Below are 21,794 nucleotides of genomic sequence, written 5' to 3' on the forward strand. Positions count from 1 at the left end.
CATGCGGTAGCTTTGCAAGAAATAAAGGACGGAATAAGGGATCGCTCCTTCGTTCATTACATCGCTCAGTGGGGTAGATGTATTATAGTGGCACGTTAAGTGCCGCTATAACGCTTCCTGCTTTGCCTCTTTACCGAGGCGAAGCAGGAAGCACTACCGGTGAGATGTGTGAACATCTCACCGGCCGGAGAGGGGGAGCGTTAACTCCCCCCTCCGGCGCTACCCGCTACAGACCACATCGCATCAGCCTAGTGCTGATGCGATGTGTGTCAGGCCCGGCCGGCCGGCTCCAATGAGCATGCGCGGGATCTCGCAAGTATCGCGAGATCCCCGCGTGCAGCCCTGAAGCCACCACAGCGGGACAGCGCTGTCCCTGCTGTGGGGATAGGCTAACGCCAGGCTGTAGCTGTCGATAACGACAGCTACAGCCGGCCGAACGGTCAGACGATCTGACCATTCGTACATAGCCCAGGCTGTCGGCGCTGCTATCTTGTAGATAGCAGCGCCGATGACAGGGGCGCATAGCGCCCCTGTCATTTACCGCCCAGACCCCCGATCATACATGTGGGAGAAACGGTATCAGCGCACGTGGGCTTCATACATCTACCCCAATGTGTACACACGGTAACGATATGTCGACCCGACATATCCGGATACACATTGGTAAGTGTGTACCTAGGAGTTAATATAGACATATGTGCGCATTAACTGCACCAGGCCGGGCAGCGTGCTTTTTGACTGTATAGTTCCCCCTCCCCACCTGGTAATATGTACTTGCTGAAAGTACACCAGTATGTAGTAAACACGTTTCACAGCGTATACGGAAGAAATGCTCAGTCACCCTGCTCCGGTCCCCACGTTCTTCCCAGGCCTTGAACACCAACTTGCCGCTGCCCTCCTGGCTCTCGTTCAGACACTGCAGCTTATGCAGGTCAATCTTTTGGTAAAGTCCGTACTCCAGTCCGCGCTCCGGTGCCTCTGATCGCTCTGCGCCACAGCCGCATCCCCCGCCGCCATGACTGTGCCCGCCGTGAGACATCGCCACTTGTTGGTCAGCGGCAGCTGCGCCATCTTGCTACTCGCAAATCGTTTTTTTTTTTTAAAGCTCTATCATGTCGCCATCTTGGTACTCGCGGTAACAACACATCACGTCGCTATCCTGCTAATGGCATTAAAGTTTTCCCTGCCATATCACCATTTATGTAAATAATGCTTATATATATATATATATAATATATATTTATATATTGCGTGCTGTGGAAACGACAATGTTCATAAATAAGTGAGGAACGGAAATATTTCTAGCCACTAGATGGCAGCCTTTCTATTTGAGCGACATGTTTCCTATATTCTTCAATCTCCTGTACTATAGCATTGAGGGGCCTATTTATTAACATTATTTTTAATAAAAAAATGTGTGTTTTCACACCCTTTTCACATTATTTTAGTATCACAAGCATTTATTAAAGGGCAATTGGAGTCGTTTTTTTTTTTTTTTTAAAACTACCCCAATCCCTTCAATTGACATATTTTTAGTAAACAGATCGCATTTCCCATTACAAGTATGGGAAAAGCGATCTGTCTGGTATTTACTAAAACTCAATTATAAAAAAAAATAAGTGGGAAAGCCCTGTGATAATAACGCCAAGTTCAGATGGCGTTATCAGGGCTTTCCCCCCGGTCCCCCGGCTCCTGCTCAGTTCTGACAGGCAGAGCAGAGCCGGCCTCAGTGATCAGCTGTGTGGTCTAAATGGACCACAAGATGATCACTATAAAGAAACAAAAAACCCCAAAGAAACATAGTTAACCAAAACCGCCGCTGCTGCACTCCTCTGCTCTGGTTAAACATTTCCACTGCACCCACCACTGCTGCCCAAGTGTGCTATCGCTGACCCCCCCCTGCCTCACCGCTGAACCCCCAGTGGCTGCTATCCCATCCCCCATGCCCCTGGTTCACACTTACCTGTGCTGGGACCGTCGATCCGTGATCTCCTCTGACCGACCGATCAGCTGATATACGCCTATACGTGGACACAGTCTCACTGTATTTTTCCCGAAAAATACAGGGAGAAGTGTACAGAGGGGAATTGCAAGCTTTATGGCAAGCTCTGTCTCTGCAAGGGATTCTTGCTAAATCCCTGTGAAATTTCCTAAATTCGCATTGACAATATCACACTACAACCGCTTTTGAAATGTGGATTGTAGTAAATAGAGCCCTTAGTGCCAGCAGTGCACGTTGTTCAGACACATCTTGTAACTTCACAGCAAATAGCTACTGACGTGCTCCTTCCAAACACGGAAGACAGAGTATCCAATATTCACATTTTATTAAGAGCCAGATAAAATCATTTGCATATATAAGTCTAGTTAAAATATTTAATTTCCTTGAAACCACAAAAGAGGATTTTATTTACATAAAGCAAAAGCTCACATAAAATCCTGGAGTCCGTAGCCTCTGCCCACTGACTACAGGATAATGTAGAGTGGGATCTGTAGAATCCACAACAGACTCATTTCACAAATGACCTACATGTGCAGTGAAGTGTCTGACACTGCAATTTAATTACTCAAGAGTAGAAATACCATCTGCAACAGTAAAAGAAACACTGAGAGCTTCTCCATGGGAAATAGTATGTTTAGGACACTTCTTAGTCCAATATTCAATAAAATATTGTTTTGAAGATTGAATGGATGAGACTATCATGCAAGATATGGCTGCACTTTTACAATGGTGCTAAGTGCAAACTGAAATCATTTGCAATAAAAAGAAAAAAATACAGTGAAATAAGGTTATCCTAAATGGATTCCATCAGTCTAAATTACAAATTTAGAGAGAAATCTAGTCTAACTGCAGACCCGAGACATGAAAAGGGTGTGCATGTATGTTAGGACACCATTTTATAAAATCCTATGTCACTGAACATCTCTGCAAAATAATTCACAACAAACATTACATGACACTGCAACATTGAAACATGACTGCAAGGTACACAGGTATATTACTATGGCATCCAAAGTACAGTATTATTTCAACTTGTCCCAAAACTGTAAGATGGAACCTAAAGAAAACTGTCAGACTGTACGCAATGCTTGTACGTGACATTTGTAATATTTAGCATTTTCAAATTTTGAAAAGTTTTTAAATCAGTACAAAAACGGACTTTAACCTGTGTCTCTGCTGGGTTATGAACTCAATCCCACTGACAATTATGCAAACAAGGATTCTAGTCTTGCGCAGTGCACTGATCTTTTCCAAACTCGGCGACGTGGCTTGCTAGCATTAAGATGGAAATATAGGTCTAGCCTATATACAGGGTCCACTGCAGTGAGAGAACAAGGCAGAATGACCCTAAGGCCACTGCAAAGGAGTGGCAAGTCATCGTATAACCACCAGAAGATAATATACAATGAGCGGAATGCCGCAGAGCTATAAATATGATGACGGAAACATGTATTAAAACATGAACATGTCAATAAACCATTAAATGTTCAACAGTTGGGGACTGAGAAAAGTTTGGGTTGAGGGAAGCAATCTTCCTGGATGAGTCCATCAGACAATGTCATGAATGCTCCCCAGCTGAATAAGCCCTCCCCCGCCACAAAAGAAAGTTCATTCTCTTCTTGTGGTTTATCGTCGAGAAAATCTGTTCTTAAAAGCTTTTATAGTTTTGGCCATCATTGGAGCAACTTCTGAAACACAGAAAAAGAGTGATAGTCAGATAAACATTTATCAATGGAAGCAGAGTTAAAATAGAGGAAAACATAGCACTTAACAAATGCACTACTTTCAAAACAGCGGGGGAAATGAGAAGAGCAGGAACATCAGGTTTGCTGAGAGAAGATAAGATGCCAGCTAACACAACATTAAAGACATAATGCCAACAGGGAAAAACAAGTTAGTGAGCATACAAAACTAGAGCACTGCAAGTGCCCAACAAAGAAATTAAGTTGTGTGATTGAGCAGATGTATGTGGTATGATGTGTTCAAATAAACAGCCTGCCTGCCAATGGTTTTGTACATGTGAACTAGACTAAAGCAGTCATTATCCAGCTTGTATTCATATAAGGAGCTCTTTGTAATATGTAATACTAAGTATAGAGTGCATTGACAATTTGGGTATTATAGAAGCAAAGTCATGGGTGTGCAGTGGGCAGCTTGTTGGGAGTCAGAAAATAGTAATTCTCTCATTTGGGTTCTAAAGGGCAAATACAAATAGATGACAGTCTGGTTAGTAGGTTAGTAAAACATCACTTTGTTTCCTCGCATTCCATAGAAGTGTGAGAAAAAATAAGCAATGTTCTCCCTACCATAATACAACTACAACGGAACATCAAGGCTAACTGCATCTGCCCTTATGTGTTTAAGCCAAACGTCATAGATATATGAAAGGAGGAATGCAACTGAAGTTCAAATTATATAATATTCTAGTGATATTTACATGTTAAATCAGTTTGTGTTTTAGGAAAGCCAACTGGTTTTGGGTTGTAGTTACACGAAAGAAAGGAGGACGGTACTTACCTGCCTTTTCCATCTCAAAAATATTTCCAGGATCAGACCCTTTCTCACCCTGGATGCTACTAAGACCCTCATCCACTCACTGGTCATCTCCAGAGTGGACTACTGTAACTTCCTCCTATCTGGCCTCCCTGACTCCCACCTCTCTCCACTCCATTCTGTCCTCAATGCTGCTACTCAGCTCATCTTCCTCTTCAAACGTTCTACATCTGCCTCCCCTCTCCTACAAGCCCTCCACTGGCTCCCCTTCCCGTTCAGAACCCAATTCAAGCTTCTCACACTCACAAAGTCCTCACCCAATCCTCTCCCATTTACATCTCTGATCTCATCTCCCTTCACACACCTGCCCGCCCACTTCGCTCCACCTCATCTGCCAACTGATTACTTCCTCCCACTCCCATTTCCAAGATTTTGCCCGTGCTGCTCCCTACCTATAGATTTCTTGCCTTCTCTCTATCAGACTCTCCACCTCTCTACCAGTCCTTCAAACCGGCTCTCAAGACCCACTTCTTCATCAAAACCTACCAGCTCTCATCCTAACCCACTGCTCCATGCTCCTTGCTCACTGTCTACCCCATCTGTGTAACCTCTGTTTGTTTGCCCCTCCCTTTAGAATGTAAGCTCTCACGAGCATGGGCCTCTTCCCTCATGTGTTTCTTATTTCCCTTACTTATACTATCATTTATTCCTAACTCACCACAATGGCACATAAAACTTGGTTGCTTATTTAAGTGTTATGATCTCTAATGCAGCAATGTTTAAACACCGTGTCCATGTCCTGCATTGTTTTGTACTGTTAAACAAATAAGCACACAAGAAAACAGTTATCATGTACTTTATAAGGCGCTGCGGAACCTTTGTGGCGCCGTATAAATAAAGGATGATAATAATAATAATAATAATAATAATAAATAGAACAGCCATAATAAAATAGTTTTTATATATACATATCTAGGCATATTATCAGCGCTGATCAATAGATAAGCACACCTCCCATCTACTTGGTCCCAGCCTACATGTTACACTGTGAATGTGAATACAGTTCTCACACTTCTATCCGTGATAACACATTATAGCCTTATATTCCAGTATTTTACAACAATGTAAAATATTACACTGTAACAGGCAGGCAGGAGAGCTGGTTTCTATGCAGACTGGAGCAGGTAGATGAGCAGTGTGGAATGACTTCATACTGCTTAATCAGAGCTTGAATACTGCCTATAGACAGATCCTAAACAGGTAGTGGATGGTTAATAATTATTTTACACTGGACACTCAATTTAACCTTTTTTCAGCAAACCCTGTGAAATCATGTTACATTCAATCAACATTTTTAAATCAAAACACACACAGACCCTCTTTAGCATACAATATCCAGCATTACAACTTACTCTTGACTTGTGGTTTACGTGGATCGTGTCCAGGTTGAACACTACTTGGTGTGGACACTGTACAGCTGGTGCTCGGTCCATCATATAAGCGTGGTGTTTCAGAGGAAACATTATAACTGCTGCTGATAACTGGTAAAAAGGGTTTAATCCTGTTAAGAGAGGGGAAAGAGCAGGGTAAGATTCTACTTTATACAAAACATACAACCCTCATATTCTGGCCAGGCATTTATATGAAGGTTCCCTGATGAAACTCAAATATAGTTCCCTCTATTACCTGATTTTTTCATTAACAATTGCTGCGCCTGTTCCAAACTTTTCTTGTCTTCTGCGCACATCTCTTGGGGGTTTCACTTCTGTATTCACAAATGCCATCTTAGCTTGTCGAACTGTACAGAGAAAAAATGATGTAAATTGCTAGGAAAGTAAGGCATGGAAAGTTTTGGCAATAAAGGGTGGAATGACTATGTTTTGTTATTGTATGTAGTTTCTTGGAATAGAGGTCTACCAAAATGCTATGGAAGGCCTGCAGTGTGCTCACTGCAGAAAAAATGAGTGGACTCTCTGCTTCGGTTCCCCTCCCAGTAGATTCCCTAGGAGGGGACCCATCTTAACTCTTCAAAATAATTTTAGAACATCGTGTACACTCAATGGCCACTTTATTAGTTACACCAGTACATCTGCTCGCTTATTTAAATATCTAATCAGATTATCATGTGGCAGAAACTTATTGTATAAAAGCATGAAGGCTTGGTCAAGATGTTCAGTTGTTGCTCAGACCAAACCTCAGAATGTGGAAGAAATATGTTCTAAGTGACTTTGAAGTTATAATGATTATTGGTGAGAGTGGGTGAGTATCTTAGAAACTGCTTATCTCCTGGGAAATTCACATACAACTGTACAAGTTACAGACAATGGTGTGCAAGACAACAAACATCCAGTGAGGGTCATTTATGTGTATGCAAACGCCTTGTTACTGAGAGAGAACTGCTAGATTGGTTTAAGAAGACTGGAAGGATACAGCAACAACAGTAGGATAAAAATTATTTTTTTTAAGCCTTGACATGGTTTAAAAACTTCTCTTTTGAATTCCACTTTTATAATGCATGGTTATTTCAGTTAGCTAAGATGAGAAAACGGAGGTAACTGTGGGAACAGGCTCATCAAATCTGGACAGTTGAAGACTGGAAAAGCGTTGCAGATGGTAGGGTTAGAATTTAGCATAAACAACATGAATGCATGGATCCATCTTGACTTGTGGTTCAGGCAGCTGGTGGTGTAATAGTGTGAGATATGTTTGCTTGGCACACATTAGGCCCCTTATTACCAATTGTGCACTGTTCATATGCTACAGTCTGAGTATTGTTGTTGACCACATGGATCCCTTTATTGTTACAGTCTACCAATCTTCTAATGGTTACTTCCAGCAAGACAACACACCATGTCAAAAAGCACATTTTATCTCAAACTGGTTCCACAAACATGACAATTATGTCAGTGTATTGCCTCTACAATCACCAGATCTCAATACAATAGAGCATTGATGCACAAATAAATGAGCAGCTGACAGTGTATGCTGTTCTAGGGGCAAATGGGGTTCCTACATAATATTAAAAAGGAGTGCCTAATAAAGTGGCTACTAAGTATCTATAGTACAGGTCAGCACAAACAGCCAAAAACCTTGTCTGAGGTTTATACTAAAGCCCATGAGGTTAGCGGAGGTCTGCACGCCCCCAGATCCTGGTGCCTGCAGTATTTGCAGGTTTGTTCTTATAGTATTCTCGTGAGAATGCTGCATGTGCAAATGTCCAAACTTATTTCTGCCTTAACCAGTGGTCGAAGTTGAGGTAGGGGTATGGAAATTTGAATACAGTGGCCAGGAGACCAACTAGATCAGGGGTTCCCTACCACGGTCTTCAAGGCACACTAACAGTCCCGGTTTTAAGGATAGCTGTACTTGAGCACAGGTGACTTAATTAGTATTTCATTTATTTTGATTTAACCATCTGTGCTCAAGCATGGATATCACTAAAACCTGGACTGTTAGTGTGCATTAAAGACCGAATTGGGAATCACTGACCTAGATAATAGATACAATTTTGAAATAATAATATTAAGCTGTTAAATAAAGTAACATTCTATACTATAACATAACCCACACAGGTTCCAAGATCTAATTTATCTGATTACTATAAACAGCATGTATATAAACCTTTCTGATTTATTTTTGATAAGTGACCTTATTATGAAGATGAAGTGAAAGTTAGTTTAAGCCTAATGAATTTCTGGATAAGTAAAAATTAGAGATATGGTAAGATCTTACCTTTGTTATCTCTATTTCTACGAAGTCCATAGGGATCCACAGGAGACCTTGGGGTATAGGTTGATGACGTCAGTCGTCGAGCACCTCAATAGCTAAATTTGTGCTCCCAGGATGCACCAGACTCCTCTCCTATTCCCCGCCCCCAGGCCAAGGTACCTCAGTTTCGTAACAAGCCAATGGCCGGAGGAGGAGAAGAGAGAAGGAAGAAATTCTGGAACACTCAAGTATCACAGTCTCAAATACAGAAGGAGACGGAAAACCGGTGACAGAACACAGCCCATCTGCAGTACAGGTGCGACAGGGCGGGAGTCCTGTGGATCCCTATGGACTTTGTAGAAATAGAGATAACAAAAGGTAAGGTCTTACCATATCTCTTATTTTCTACTGCAGGGTCCATAGGGCTCCACAGAAGACCTTGGGGATGTCCCAAAGCAGTCTCCTTAAGGGTGGGGACGCTCCTGTGCAGAAAGGAGAATCCGCCGCCCGAAGGAAGCATCCTGAGAGGCAAAGGTATCACATACATAATACCTTAAGAATGTATGGACAATAGACCACGTGGCCGCCTTGCACAGCTGAACAGCAGAGGTGCCACGACGAGCTGCCCACGAAGGACCCACAGTAGAATGAGCCTTAACAGAGGAAGGTCCTCATGATGGCGAGCCTCTGAAATTACCAGGCGAATCCAGCCTGACAAAGTCTGCTTAGTGGCAGGCCATCCTTTCTTTTGGAAACCAAAAAAGACAAACAACGAGTCCGACTTCCGAAATGAGTTGGTAGGGTCCACATAAGTTTGTAGAGCACGTACCACATACAAAGAGGCCTCACCATCTGAAAGGTCTGGGGAGTTAAAAGCTGGTACTACAATTTCCTCATTAATGTGGAACCTGGATACCACCTTAGTTAGGAAACCAGGGCGAGTACAAAGAACCGCCCTGTCCCTATGAAAAATCAGAAAGGGGGGGGCGACATGAAAGAGCCCCCAAATCTGACACCCTTCTGGCCGAAGCAATGGCTAGAAGAAACACAGTTTTAATTGTGAACCATTTTAAATCCACTGAGCCCAGTGGTTCAAATGGCAGTCCTTGTAGAGCCCTAAGGATCACAGTCAAATCTCAAGGAGCCACCGGTGGGATAAAGGGAGGTTGGATGCGAAGCACACCTTGCATAAAGGTGTGTACATCCGGAAGAGTAGCAATCCTACGGTGAAACAGTACTGACAGGGCAGAAACCTGCACCTTCAGAGAAGCAAGGCGAAGACCGTGATCTAAGCCCGCCTGTAGGAATGCCAAAATCCTGGATAATCCAAATGTCTGAGGATTATAACCTCTTGGGCGACACCATTCTGTGATAAATTCTTGCAGAAGCAGGCTTGCGAGCTCTGAGCATGGTGTTCACCACCGAGCTGGAAAAACCCCTGGAACTCAAGAGGGCAGTCTCAAGAGCCACGCCGTCAAAGACAGACGACTCTGGTCCGGGTAGAGGCAAGGACCTTGGGACAACAGGTCTGGATGTTGAAGCAACACCATCGGAGAGTCTATTGATAGACTCCGAAGATCTGCGTACCAGTGACGTCTGGGTCACGCTGGCGCTACCAGCAGTAGCATACCTCCTTCTTGCTTGAACTACTGAATCATCCGAGGGAGAAGGGAGAATGGAGGAAACAGGAACGCGAACTTGAAGGTCCATTTGACCGACAGAGCATCTACCAGCAGAGCCCCCACGTCTCTTGTTCTTGAGCCGCACCTTGGCAACTTGTGGTTGTGCCGAGATGCCATTAGATCTACTTCGGGAAGTCCCCACTTGTTCACCAGAAGTTGAAATACTTCCTGGTGAAGTGACCATTCCCCTGGGTGTAAATCGTGACGGCTTAGGAAGTCCCGGGATAAACACTGTCGATATGGCTGGGACATTTTCCTCCGCCCAAGTCAGGATGCAGGACACTTCCATTAGTGCCGCCTGACTGAGTGCCTCCTTGGCGGTTTATGTAGGCCACTGTGGTGGCGTTGTCTCACTGGACTTGCATGGGTTTTCCGTGAAGTATGAGCCTTGCTTGCTGAAGAGCCCTTAGAACTGCCCTGAGTTCCAATATGTTTATTGGAAGCACAGACTCCTCTATTGTCCACCTTCCCTGGAAGAGGTGTGAACCCGTCACTGCACCCCAACCCCGGGGACAGGCGTCTGTTGTCAGAAGGACCCACTCCGGGATCCAAAAGGGGAGGCCCTTGGTAAGGTGACTTGTGTGGAGCCACCAAGTCAGAGACAGACGTACCTCCGGAGACAGTACCAATTTCTGGGTTCGTATCCGGCGTGGAGATCCATCCCATCTGGAAAGGATCAGTGTCTGTGGCTTTGTAGCACTGTTATTGTCAGCTGTAGATGCTGAAGAAGTAATTCCGGAGACCTGGCTAGCAATAGTAGGTCGTCCAGGTAGGGCAACAGACGGAGCCCCTGCAGCCGCAGTTAGGCCGCCATCACTGCCATAAGTTTGGCGAACACCCTGGGTGCCGTGGACAGTCAAAACGGCAGTGCCTGAAACTGGAAGTGTTGTTGCAACACTGCGAACCTGAGGTACCTCTGGTGAGCCGAAGCTATCGGGACATGCAGTTAGGCATCCTGAATGTCCAGACACCATAAAATCCCCAGGTTCCATAGCCAGTATAATTGACCGCAGGATTTCCATTTTGAACCGAGGCACTCGGAGAAACTTGTTTAGGGACTTGAGGTTTAGGATAGGCCTGTATGCACCATTCGGTTTTGGAACAAAAAAAAAAAAAAGAGTGAAATAATAGCCCATTCCCCTCTGGGGAGTAGGTCCCGGAACTATAACTCCCTGTAGGAGCATAGATCGTATAACTTTCTGCAGTTCCAATGCCTTTTTCTGAAGTTCCGTAGGGAAGAATTGATGAGGAGGTCTGTATTGGAAGGAAAGGGTGTACCCTTGAGAGACCACTTCCCTTACCCAAGTGCCTGTTGTGGTATGCCACCAACACTGGGCGAACTGAAGAATTCGGCCGCCCACCAAGGGGTCCCCCAAGGAGAGGCCTGCCCCGTCAGGCTGAGGGTATAGTGTCGGGCTTGGCAGCTGGACACCTGGTACTCCAAGCCTGCTTCTTGGGCTTTGTGACCTTCTTAGCTCCTGATGGTCTGGGAAAGGACTGATCCTTAGCCTCACCCTGAGAACGGAAAGTCCGAAAGGACTGCATTCCAGATCCTGATGGCATTGGGGCCGAAGGTAAACAGGCAGACTTGGCAGCAGCCAAAGTGTCCACGATTTTGTCCAAATCTGGCCCAAATAAGACCTGGCCATTAAAGGGTAAACCTTGTAACCCTTTCTTGGAATCAGCATCTGCTCTCCAAGATCGCAACCAAAGAGAGCGTCTAGCTGACACTGCAGCCGATGAAATGCGAGATGTTAGGAGACTAACATCCAAAGCAGCTTTATTTACATATGTAGCCAAGTCTCTGAGGTAACCTACCAGGTCAATTTGTTCACTGGTAGCCTCTACAGGCAAGGACACTTCCAGGGCATCTGCCCAACATTCCATGGCCCTGGCCACCCAGCATATAGCCATAGCTGGCCTAGCGACCAACCCCCCCCCAAGAGGGAATAAATGGACTTTAGGCACACCTCCACTTTTCTATCCGTAACATCCTTTAATGATAACATGGACGGCATAGGAAGCGTCGCACTTTTGACAAGGCGTGTATTATGAGGATCCACCTGAGGAGGAGTTTCCCATTTAGAGAAATTCTTCTCCTCGACTGGAAAAGTGGCGTCCAACAGTTTCTGCGGTTGAAACTTCCTGCCTGGAGTTTTCCAGGCTTCTTCCAGATGTTCAACTAGCTGATCCGACAGGGAAAAAGCCATCGCTGAACTTTTCACTTCCTTAAAGAAAGCATGTTTGGATTTGGCTGCTGGGGTATCCTCATCCCCAATATCCATAGCCACACGGACTGCACGAATGAGGCTGTGAACATAAATATGGGACTTAGGCTCCCCCTCCTTTTGAGGGAGCTCTGTATCAGATAAGTCCTGAATTTCCCCATCATCAGTCAACACATCATCTTGATAATACGTGGACTCGGAAGACAGTACCTCCTTCCTAGCAGGGCGCTGAAAAGACTCCCCCTGTAATACATCAGTCAGGTTTTGCCCCGTACTGGAGAGAGTATTAACCCAAACAGGTCCAGTCTGGTAGGGAGTAGGTTGTAAGGGCATATTATGATCCAAAACCAACTGTCGGGGAATCCCCTGTGACGTAGATGGCATAGCAACCTGCGGAGCGTACCCCAATTGTGGGGCCACTGGAGGTGCAGCAAGCCAACCCATCAGGGTAGTTAGTGCTTGTGCAAAACAAGCCCAGGGCGGCTCTTGAGAAGAGCTGGGCCCAGCAGGCAATCCTGCATTTCTGGTATACAGGGTACACACTCCTCCCACAATAATCTCTCCCTCCTTTTGTCCAGCAAAGCACCTGTTGCAGGACTGTGTAAGGGGGATATCAGCTTGAGCAGAATCACTGCCAGACATAATGAATGTATGTGTCAAACTCCTCAGCTCAACTTAGGCTCCGCCTTCACCACTGAACTGTGAAGTAGTTTGATCCCTCAGCAGCGCTGTCACCGCAAGGTTTAGTGAAAGAGAAAGTACAGGGATAGCTAAAATGGCTGACAGAGAAAAAGAGTTTTACAGTCAGACAGCGCTAGCAACAGACACATACAATGCCAGGAAAACCTGCACTATACTGCATTATTATCAACTAACTATATCTTGTGTCTAGTAGGAATAGTGCTACATACACCGACCTGCTTGGAGGAGGGGTATGTAGGGGGACCCAGGCTCCACAGCTCCCTGTGAGACTAGCGTTTTATGCACATTAAAATGGCCGCCGGAGGACTCATAGGGGGCGTGCCTGAGGGAAGAGAGATGCCTGCAACCGCCAAACCGCTGTGGAGAAGTGCGCAGTTCAGCAGGTGAGGGGCCGCTCCCCTGGCGTGCTATTAACCCCTGGGATGCAACAACGTCCGCATGTTGTGGCCCCCTATCCCTGGTGGTCTAGTGACAGCGCAGGCGCCGTGCCTGGTGCCACACGCAGCCTCTACCCAGGGACCCCCCAGTCCTGGGAAGTAAATGAACTGTTATCAGCGGGCGCCCGCTGCTTACCTGAATGTCCCCCGTGATGTCCGCCCACAGTCCTGGGTGTCTGGGGGCTTTTACTAGCCCAAACCCCCAGACACCCGACTCGATCCCTAGCACAGTGCCAGCGTCTCGGCGCCGGCGGGGTGTCGGAGTGGCAGCATGGGCGTCCGCTGGACAGCCCATGCTGACCACTCTGCAGTAAAAAACAACTATTTTCTGGGCTGTCAACGCAGCCCCTCTGAAAGTGACCCGAGTCGGTGCCGAGCACCTACCAAACTGAGGTACCTTGGCCTGGGGGCGGGGTATAGGAGAGGAGCCCGGTGCATCCTGGGAGCACAAATTTAACTATTGAGGTGCTGGACGACTGACGTCATCAACCTATACCCCAAGGTCACCTGTGGAGCCCTATGGACCCTGCAGTAGAAAATATGTTTAGACTGTGAAAATATGAGATATGGTAAGAACTTACCTTTGTTATCTCTATTTCTACGAAGTCCATAGGGTTCCACAGGATACCTTGGGGTATAGGTGATGACGTCAGGTATCGGGCACCATAGAGTTAAGTTTTCAGCCTCCCAGGATGCACTAGGGTCCCCCTCCTATACCCCGCCCCCGAGCCAAGACATCTCAGTTACGTACCAAGCCTTAGGCTGGAGGAGGAGAAGGAAGAGAGAGAAGAAAGATCTGGACACACACAAGAATCACATTCTCACCAGAGGGAGACGGAAAAACCGGTGACCAGAGTAAAGCCCATCTGCAGCACAGGTGTGACAGGGCGGGAGTCCTGTGGAACCCTCTGGACTTTGTAGAAATAGAGATAACAAAGGTAAGTTCTTACCATATCTCATATTTTCTACATCAGGGTCCATAGAGTATCCACAGGATACCTTGGGGATGTCCCAAAGCAGTATCCTTCAAGGGTGGGGACGCTCCTGTGCTGAAAGGAGAATCCGCCGCCCGAAGGAAGCATCCTGAGAGGCAAAGGTGTCAAACGCATAATACCTCACAAAGGTATGGACAGAGGACCACGTGGCAGCCTTGCAGATCTGGACTGCAGAGGCACCACGTCGAGCTGCCCACGAAGGACCCACAGACCTAGTGGAATGAGCCCTCACAGAGGATGGAACCGGAAGGCCTTCATGAAGATAAGCTTCTGAAATTGCCATACGAATCCAACCTGCCAACGTTTGCTTTGAAGCAGGCCAACCCTTTTTACGGAAGCCATAGAGGACAAACAAGGCGTCCGACTTCCTAAACGAAGAAGTGCGGTCAACATAAATCTTTAAGGCCCGCACAAAGTCCAAAGAGGACTCACCCACTGAAAGATCAAGTGAGTTAAAAGCCGGCACAACGATTTCATTGTGGATATGGAAACGTGAAACAACTTTGGGAAGAAATTCAGGACAAGTGCGCAGCACTGCCCTGTTTCTATGAAAAATCAGGAAAGGGGGTCTACAGGAGAGAGCCCCTAAGTCAGAAACAATGGCCAGAAGGAAAATTGTTTTAGCTGTCAGCCATTTAAGGTCCACTGAGCCCAGTGGTTCAAACGGCGGTCCCTGGAGAGCCCTCAGGACCATAGCTAAATCCCAAGGCGCCACCGGTGGAACAAAGGGCGGCTGAATTCGAAGAACACCTTGCATAAAGGTGCGCACATCAGGGATTGTAGCAATCCTACGATGGAAGCAGACGGGCAGGGCCGACACCTGCACCTTCAGAGAAGCAAGGCGTAGCCCATGGTCTAGTCCCGCCTATAGGAAAGCTAACACTCTAGACAGACGGAACTCCCGAGGGGCATAACCTCTTGGACGACACCACTGGAAGAACGTATGCCACACACGATGGTATATCCTTGCAGAAGATGGTTTCCGTGCTCTCAGCATAGTTTGTACTACAGAGCTGGAAAACCCCCTGGACCTTAACATGGCCTTCTCAACAGCCACGCCGTCAAAGACAGCCGAGTCATGTCCGGGTGAAGACAAGGACCCTGTGACAGTAGGTCCGGTCGCAGCGGCAACCGCAGAGGACTGTCCACGGACAGACCCTGAAGGTCTGAGAACCAGTGCCGCCTGGGCCACGCGGGAGCTATCAACAGGAGCGTCCCTCCTTCCTGTTTGAATTTCTGGATTACCTGTGGAAGAAGGGAAAACGGAGGAAAGAGATAAGCAAACCGGAACGTCCACTGGACGGACAGGGCATCCACCAAAGACGCCTTTTCGTCTCCTGTTCGAGACCCGTACACCAGCAACTTGTTGTTGTGCCGTGACGCCATGAGGTCGATCTCTGGAAGACCCCACCTGTCCACCAGAAGTTGAAAGACGTCCTGGTGCAGAGACCACTCCCCCGGATGAACGTCCTGGCGACTGAGAAAGTCCGCCTCCCAGTTGAGGACTCCTGGGATGAATACGGCTGATATGGCCGGGAGATTGCGCTCTGCCCAGACCAGGATGCGGGACACCTCTACGAGTACCGCCCGACTTCGGGTTCCTCCTTGCCGATTTATGTAGGCCACGGTGGTGGCGTTGACCGACTGGACCTGCACAGGGTGACCTGATGTGCCTGCTGGAGAGCATTGAAAACCGTGCGGAGTTCCAAGATGTTTATTGGAAGCTCATTTTCCGCCTGAGTCCATCTGCCCTGGAACAAGTGTGGACCCATGACCGCTCCCCAGACCCGAAGGCTGGCGTCCACTGTCAACAGGACCCAGTTCGCCACCCAAAATGGACGACCCTTGTTGAGATAGGTCGTCTGCAACCACCAGGCTAGGGACAGGCGAACCTCCAGAGTGAGCACCATCGTCTGGGACTTTAGACTCTGAGGCAGTCCATTCCATTTGGACAGGATCAATTGCTCCAGAGGTCTGGAGTGAAACTGGGCATATTCCACCATGTCGAATACTGACACCATGGAGCCCAGTGACCTCATCGCCGAGTGCAGGGACACACGGCGACTCTGCAGACAACTGCGCACCCTCAACTGTAAGGCAGAGATCTTTTCCCCCGTCACAAAGATCCTCTGCTGTCTGGAGTCCAATAAGACTCCGAGGTGCAGAATCCTCTGAGACGGGATGAGGGTGGACTATTGCCAGTTTATTAACCAGCCGTGCCGTTGCAGTACCGCTATCGTCAGATCCAAATGGGGTAGAAGGAGCTCTGGAGATCCAGCTACCAACAGAAGGTCGTCCAGATACGGCAACATGCGGACTCCCTGCAGCCGCAGGAAATCCGCCATGACTGCCATAACCTTGGTGAACACTCGTGGTGCTGTCGCCAGGCCAAAAGGTAACGCCCGGAACTGAAAGTGATCGTTGCGGATTGCAAACCTGAGGAACTGTTGATGGCGTAAAAGAATAGGGACATGCAGGTAAGCGTCCTGTATGTCCAACGACACCATGTTATCCCCAGGTTCCAGCGCCAGAATGATGGATCGAAGGGTCTCCATCCGAAACCGCAGCACCAGCAAGGACTTGTTGAGGGCTTTGAGGTTGAGAATTGGACGGTACGACCCATTGGGTTTCTGCACCAAAAATAGATTGGAATAGAAACCCTGGCCCCTCTGGGAGAATGGAACAGGCACTATAACTCCAGCCTGGAGCATAGTGTGCAAAACTTTCCGCAGTTCCCTGGCCTTGTTCCGGTCTAAGGGAAGACCCTTGGTGAAGAATCGGGATGGGGGCCTGTGCCGAAAGGAGAGGGCATACCCGTGAGAAACCACCTCGTGAACCCAATTGTCTGTCGTGGTTACCGACCAACACTGGGCGAACTGCAGCAGGCGCCTCCCACTTTGGGATCCCCCAAAGGGAGGCCCTGACCGTCATCAGACTTAGGGGCCGGACGTCTGGTACTCCAGGCCTGTTTCCTGGGCTTGGCCGATTTCTTGGGGCCAGCCTGTCGGGGAAAAGACTGTGCTTTAGGCCTACCCTGGGCCCTGTAAGGCCGAAAGGACGACGTACCCGAACTGGAAGGGACCGCAGCAGACGGGAGACATGCAGACTTGGCTGCCGCCAGCGTGACCACAATTTTGTCCAGATCCGGATCAAATAGGACTTCTCCATTAAAGGGTAAAGCTTCCAAGCCCTTTTTGGAATCAGCGTCCACCTTCCAGGATCGCAACCATAAAGTGCGACGAGCAGCAACAGCTGCAGAAGAAATCAGAGATGTGAGGGTACTGTTATCCAAGGCCGCTTCATTGATGTAAGTGGCCGAATCCCGGAGATTGCCTACCAACTTGGCCTGTTCAGCTGCACAGTCGGAATCCAAAGACGCCTCCAAACTGTCAGCAAAGCGCTCCATAGCTCTGGCTACCCAACATACGGCTATAGCCGGTCTGGATGCCCCCCCCAGAAACCCCCCCCGCGCGAGCGAATAAATGGACTTTAGGCAGATCTCCACCTTACGGTCCGTAGCATCCTTCAAGGAGGACATGGAGGGCATGGGCAATGTGGCACTTCAGACCTGGCATGTCACATGAGAATCCACCTGTGGAGGGGACTCCCACTTAGAAAAATAATTGTCCGCAAACGGGTAAGCCACCGCTAAGCGTCTTTGAGGCTTCTACCAGGGTGTTTCCACGCCTCCACTAAATGGTCCACTAACTGACCCAAAAGAGGAAACACTGTGGCGTCACCCTTAATATCCTTAAAAAAGGCATATTTGGACTTGGACACCGGAGGATCGTCATCCTCAATAACTAAAGCTGTGCGGACTGCCCGAATAAGGCCAGGAATATAAACCTTGGACTTAGCGTCCGACTCTTTAGTACGGAGAGGTTCTTGGTCAGATAGATCCAGAATCTCCCCATCATCGGTCGTCACGTCGTCATCCTCATAAGGAGCGGACAGAGACGCCACCGGCCGCTTATGTGGCCACAACACAGACTCCCCTTGTAACACGTCCGACAAATGCTGTACAGAACTTGTCAGTGAATTAACCCACGCAGGTTCCTGAGAGACCTGGGGAGGGGAAATAGGGAGACTGTGGGGTACCATCAATTGTCTCGGGAAACCCTGCATGGGTGACGACACCACTGACTGCTGGGACAATCCCATCTGTGAAAACGCAGGTGGCGGAGCTAACTGGCCCACTAGGGTTGTAAGCGTTTTGGCGAAACAAGCCCAAGGCGGTTCCTGTACCGGAGCCGTGACCGTAAATGGCCGCGCCAATAAATAACACTGCCGACATAGCCCCTCCGCGTTACCCTCCCCCTCCGCTATTGGTACTTTGCACGTAGTACACAGAAGCTGGAGAGGAAATTCACTCTCAGACATGATGGTAAGTATGTGACCCCTCTCACTAATACTCGTTAGTATAGTGGGAGAACCACCCTGCAATCACTGCACCACAAGGGCTTTAGCAGAAGAGCAGGGACAGTGAAATGGCTGACAGTAGAAAGTGAAAGTACAGGCAGCAGACGCTAGCAGAAGTCACATACTATGCAAAGAAATTAATCCCTGCACTATCAGCGCTGTTCCTCAACTACGCAGACACAGAGCCTTGTAGGACACAGCGCTGCATACACAGACCTGTATCAACGGAGGAGAGGTATGCCGGGGGACCCAGACTACGATGCCACAGATCAACAGCTTCCAGCAGCGTTCACCATGCTTCTTGAAAGATGGCCACCGAGGAGCAGAGAGGAGGCCGGCCTGGGGGAGGAGCGCTGCCAAAGGGCCAATCGGCAGGTGCAGAGAGGGCGGTGTGCAGCGGGGGAGACGCCGGCTGTGTACAGGGTAGGCGCGCTCCCCTGGCATGCAATTAACCCCTGGGACGCCGCAGCGCTACCGCTCAGCTGCGGTCCGCTGTCCCAGGGATGTAGTGGAAGCGCAGGTTGGTTACCTGGCTCCATGCTGCAGCCAGTCCCCAGGGAGCCCCCTGCCTGGGGACTCTGGACCATGTATCAGCAGAGACCCACCGCGGGACCCCGCTGCTTACCTGCTGCCCCCTTGAATCCGGCCATGGTCCAAAACATCTGGGGTCACCGCTAGTTGTGACCCCAGATGCTTACCAGCATCCCCGGATCAGTACCGGCGTTCTGGTACCGGCGGGAGTGTAGGGAAGACAGCATGGATGTCAGTAGTGACTGTCCATGCTGTACTTCCAGATGTGCAGAAACAGCTGCCGTGAAGAAAAATTCAGGGGCTATCCTTAGCCCCTCTCTAAACAGGTGCTCCGACTCCTAGCCGGGCACCAACGAAACTGAGATGCCTTGGCTCGGGGGCGGGGTATAGGAGGGGGACCCTAGTGAATCCTGGGAGGCTGAAAACTTAACTCTATCGTGCCCGATGCCTGACGTCATCACCTATACCCCAAGGTATCCTGTGGATACCCTATGGACCCTGATGTAGAAATGGTCAAATATCTAAAGTGATAAGTGACTTGGATATAAATATGATGCATTTATACCCCACGTATTGCTCCCTATTGCTTGATGTGTATTCATTCTCATTTCCCACCTTTGGGTTTGTTTGCGTGAGCTGAACGAATGTTCTCAGTCAGCATTAGCAGCCTCTGCTCTCGGGCTTCATGTAGGCGGAGGTACAGCTCTCTCCAAGACTCATACTCTCCTGGAATCTGTTTTTTGAAGTCTCTTAGACAGTGATTCTTCCATAGCTGATCTGTGTCTTCAACTAGAACCTGTGACAGAATCAAATCGTTCAGTTTATGTGAATAAGGGAATTTCTGATTGGAATGCAGGTATACACACCAAGGCAGTATATGCTACTGTACAGAATGATCTGATTCGCACAACACATTTCACACATTTACAGCTTAACTAGTCTAGAAATAACAGAGGACACATATATCAACTTTGTTATAATAAGGTACACAAAATATAAGTTGTGCACCCATTAAGACTAGAGTGCAGTGTTTGAATATATTCCACAAAATGCCCAAAGTGTTCTGGACAACTATGATGTATTATATGGAGACAACTTTTCTCAAAACAATTACTGCATAAAAAGTTATCTGTGCTAGTCAGCTCACACTCAGTGATGTCCGTTTGGTGATGATGAGTATCCAGAAGACCACAAGCATATAAGCCAATAAAGTTTGTGACACTTTGCCAAAAACAGACTGCTAGAGACTGTAGTTAATCAATGATTAGATATTGTAGGACAAAATGGGGTCTGTGGTAAATATTACCACCTGAAGTCATTCCTTTTTTTTGCATTTTTACCTTGAATCAGGTCCCTTGGGAATAATTTATTTTATGTTTTAGCCTACCTAAGTGAATTTTACACTGTTTCCTCGTCCGGTTCTGCTACATTTTGACTTGTAGTCTAGTAAATATGTTACATTTATGGGAATTATACTGGAAAAAAAAAGTTTAAATTGGGTTTTTGTGATTATATCACTAGTTATTTTACCAATTCCATTCAAATAAGTATATTTTATTTGAGGTTTGGTGTATGTTTTGGCAATCAGAACAATTTATAGGAGGAAAGTGTTTGTTTTTTCCTAGACATTTTACTTGAACACTATATATGCAATTGTATGGGGGTTTCCTTCTGCAGCATATGGCTTGTATATGGATAAATCACTGCAGCATTAGGTTGCTGATAAGGGGTATATCTGTATCATATGGCTGCTAATTGGGGGTGTGGGGTATCTTTTCAACATTGGATTGGTCGTTGAATGGCATCTCTATTGCATAGTGCTGGTAATTATCTTCTGCAATATATTCTTTATGCAATGTATGGCAATTGTGGGGGTTGTTTTGTATCTCTCAATAGGGAAATGGTTGTATGTTGTCTGTTCAAATTAATTGGAGGATAAATAATCATATATCATACTGGTATATAATCATTAACTAATTAATGTGTGTAGAGGGCATGACTTGCCGGGTTTATGTTTGTGACTGTTTGTTATGAATGATAACAGTGACAATTTTCTGTGTATGATGAATATGGCTATTTGCTGGACAGGAGAAAGGCGGCCATTGCTAAGAATAATATAGATGATATGCCATGCTAAATTGTCTTGTATACGTACAAATCATTTAAAAGGATAATAAAGAAAAACAAAGTAAGAGCCCAAATAGAGCCACAATCTTGTTTTTTTCTGTATAGTTAACAATCCTTCTGGACACCTGATTTACATGTTTTCCATCTCACTGAAGTTCTAAATGCTAAATGGAATGCTTTGGCATTAAGTCCCATAAGATAAAATTTACTTTTGACTGTTTGGCACATGTGGCAGCACTAACATTAATCCCAAATCTATGGTAAGAAAAGATTAAAGGACGTACAATTTGCGAGTGGGACATTCATGTGTGTCAGAGATCAGTCTGCTTCAGCAGGAGGTAGTCTTTGGGGGAACCACTGAATTGGAGGATCGCTGCACTGGTGCTAAGTATAACTCCATGTACAGGCTAATTGTAAGGGCACAGCTCAAGCATTTTTTCTTTTTGGCCGTTTTTTGTTAACACAAAGCT

At 47.1% G+C, this 21,794-nt stretch overlaps 2 protein-coding genes across 3 annotated transcripts in view; both read right to left on the reverse strand.

Annotated features, from left to right (window-relative positions):
- The window catches only part of PITHD1 (PITH domain containing 1), a 40,279-nt gene extending 39,188 nt beyond the window's left edge, over positions 1-1,091 (reverse strand). Inside the window, exon 1 of the mRNA XM_088481010.1 lies at positions 842-1,091. Within this exon, the coding sequence (XP_088337136.1) occupies positions 842-1,039 (198 nt within the window). The 5' untranslated portion in view covers positions 1,040-1,091. The remainder of the gene's footprint in view (positions 1-841) is intronic.
- A 1,219-nt stretch (positions 1,092-2,310) lies between these two features.
- The window catches only part of ELOA (elongin A), a 44,732-nt gene continuing 25,248 nt past the window's right edge, over positions 2,311-21,794 (reverse strand). For both annotated transcript variants that reach the window (XM_088481012.1, XM_088481011.1), the window contains exons 8-11: positions 19,813-19,993; positions 6,182-6,293; positions 5,908-6,056; positions 2,311-3,690 (exon numbers count right to left, since the gene is read on the reverse strand). In XM_088481012.1, the coding sequence (XP_088337138.1) occupies positions 3,629-3,690; positions 5,908-6,056; positions 6,182-6,293; positions 19,813-19,993 (504 nt within the window). In that variant the 3' untranslated portion in view covers positions 2,311-3,628. The remainder of the gene's footprint in view (positions 3,691-5,907; positions 6,057-6,181; positions 6,294-19,812; positions 19,994-21,794) is intronic.

This window comes from Taudactylus pleione, unplaced genomic scaffold (genome assembly GCF_031769625.1).
Source record: "Taudactylus pleione unplaced genomic scaffold, aTauple2 ptg000260l, whole genome shotgun sequence".
In the NCBI taxonomy this organism is placed as follows: Eukaryota; Metazoa; Chordata; class Amphibia; order Anura; family Myobatrachidae; genus Taudactylus; species Taudactylus pleione.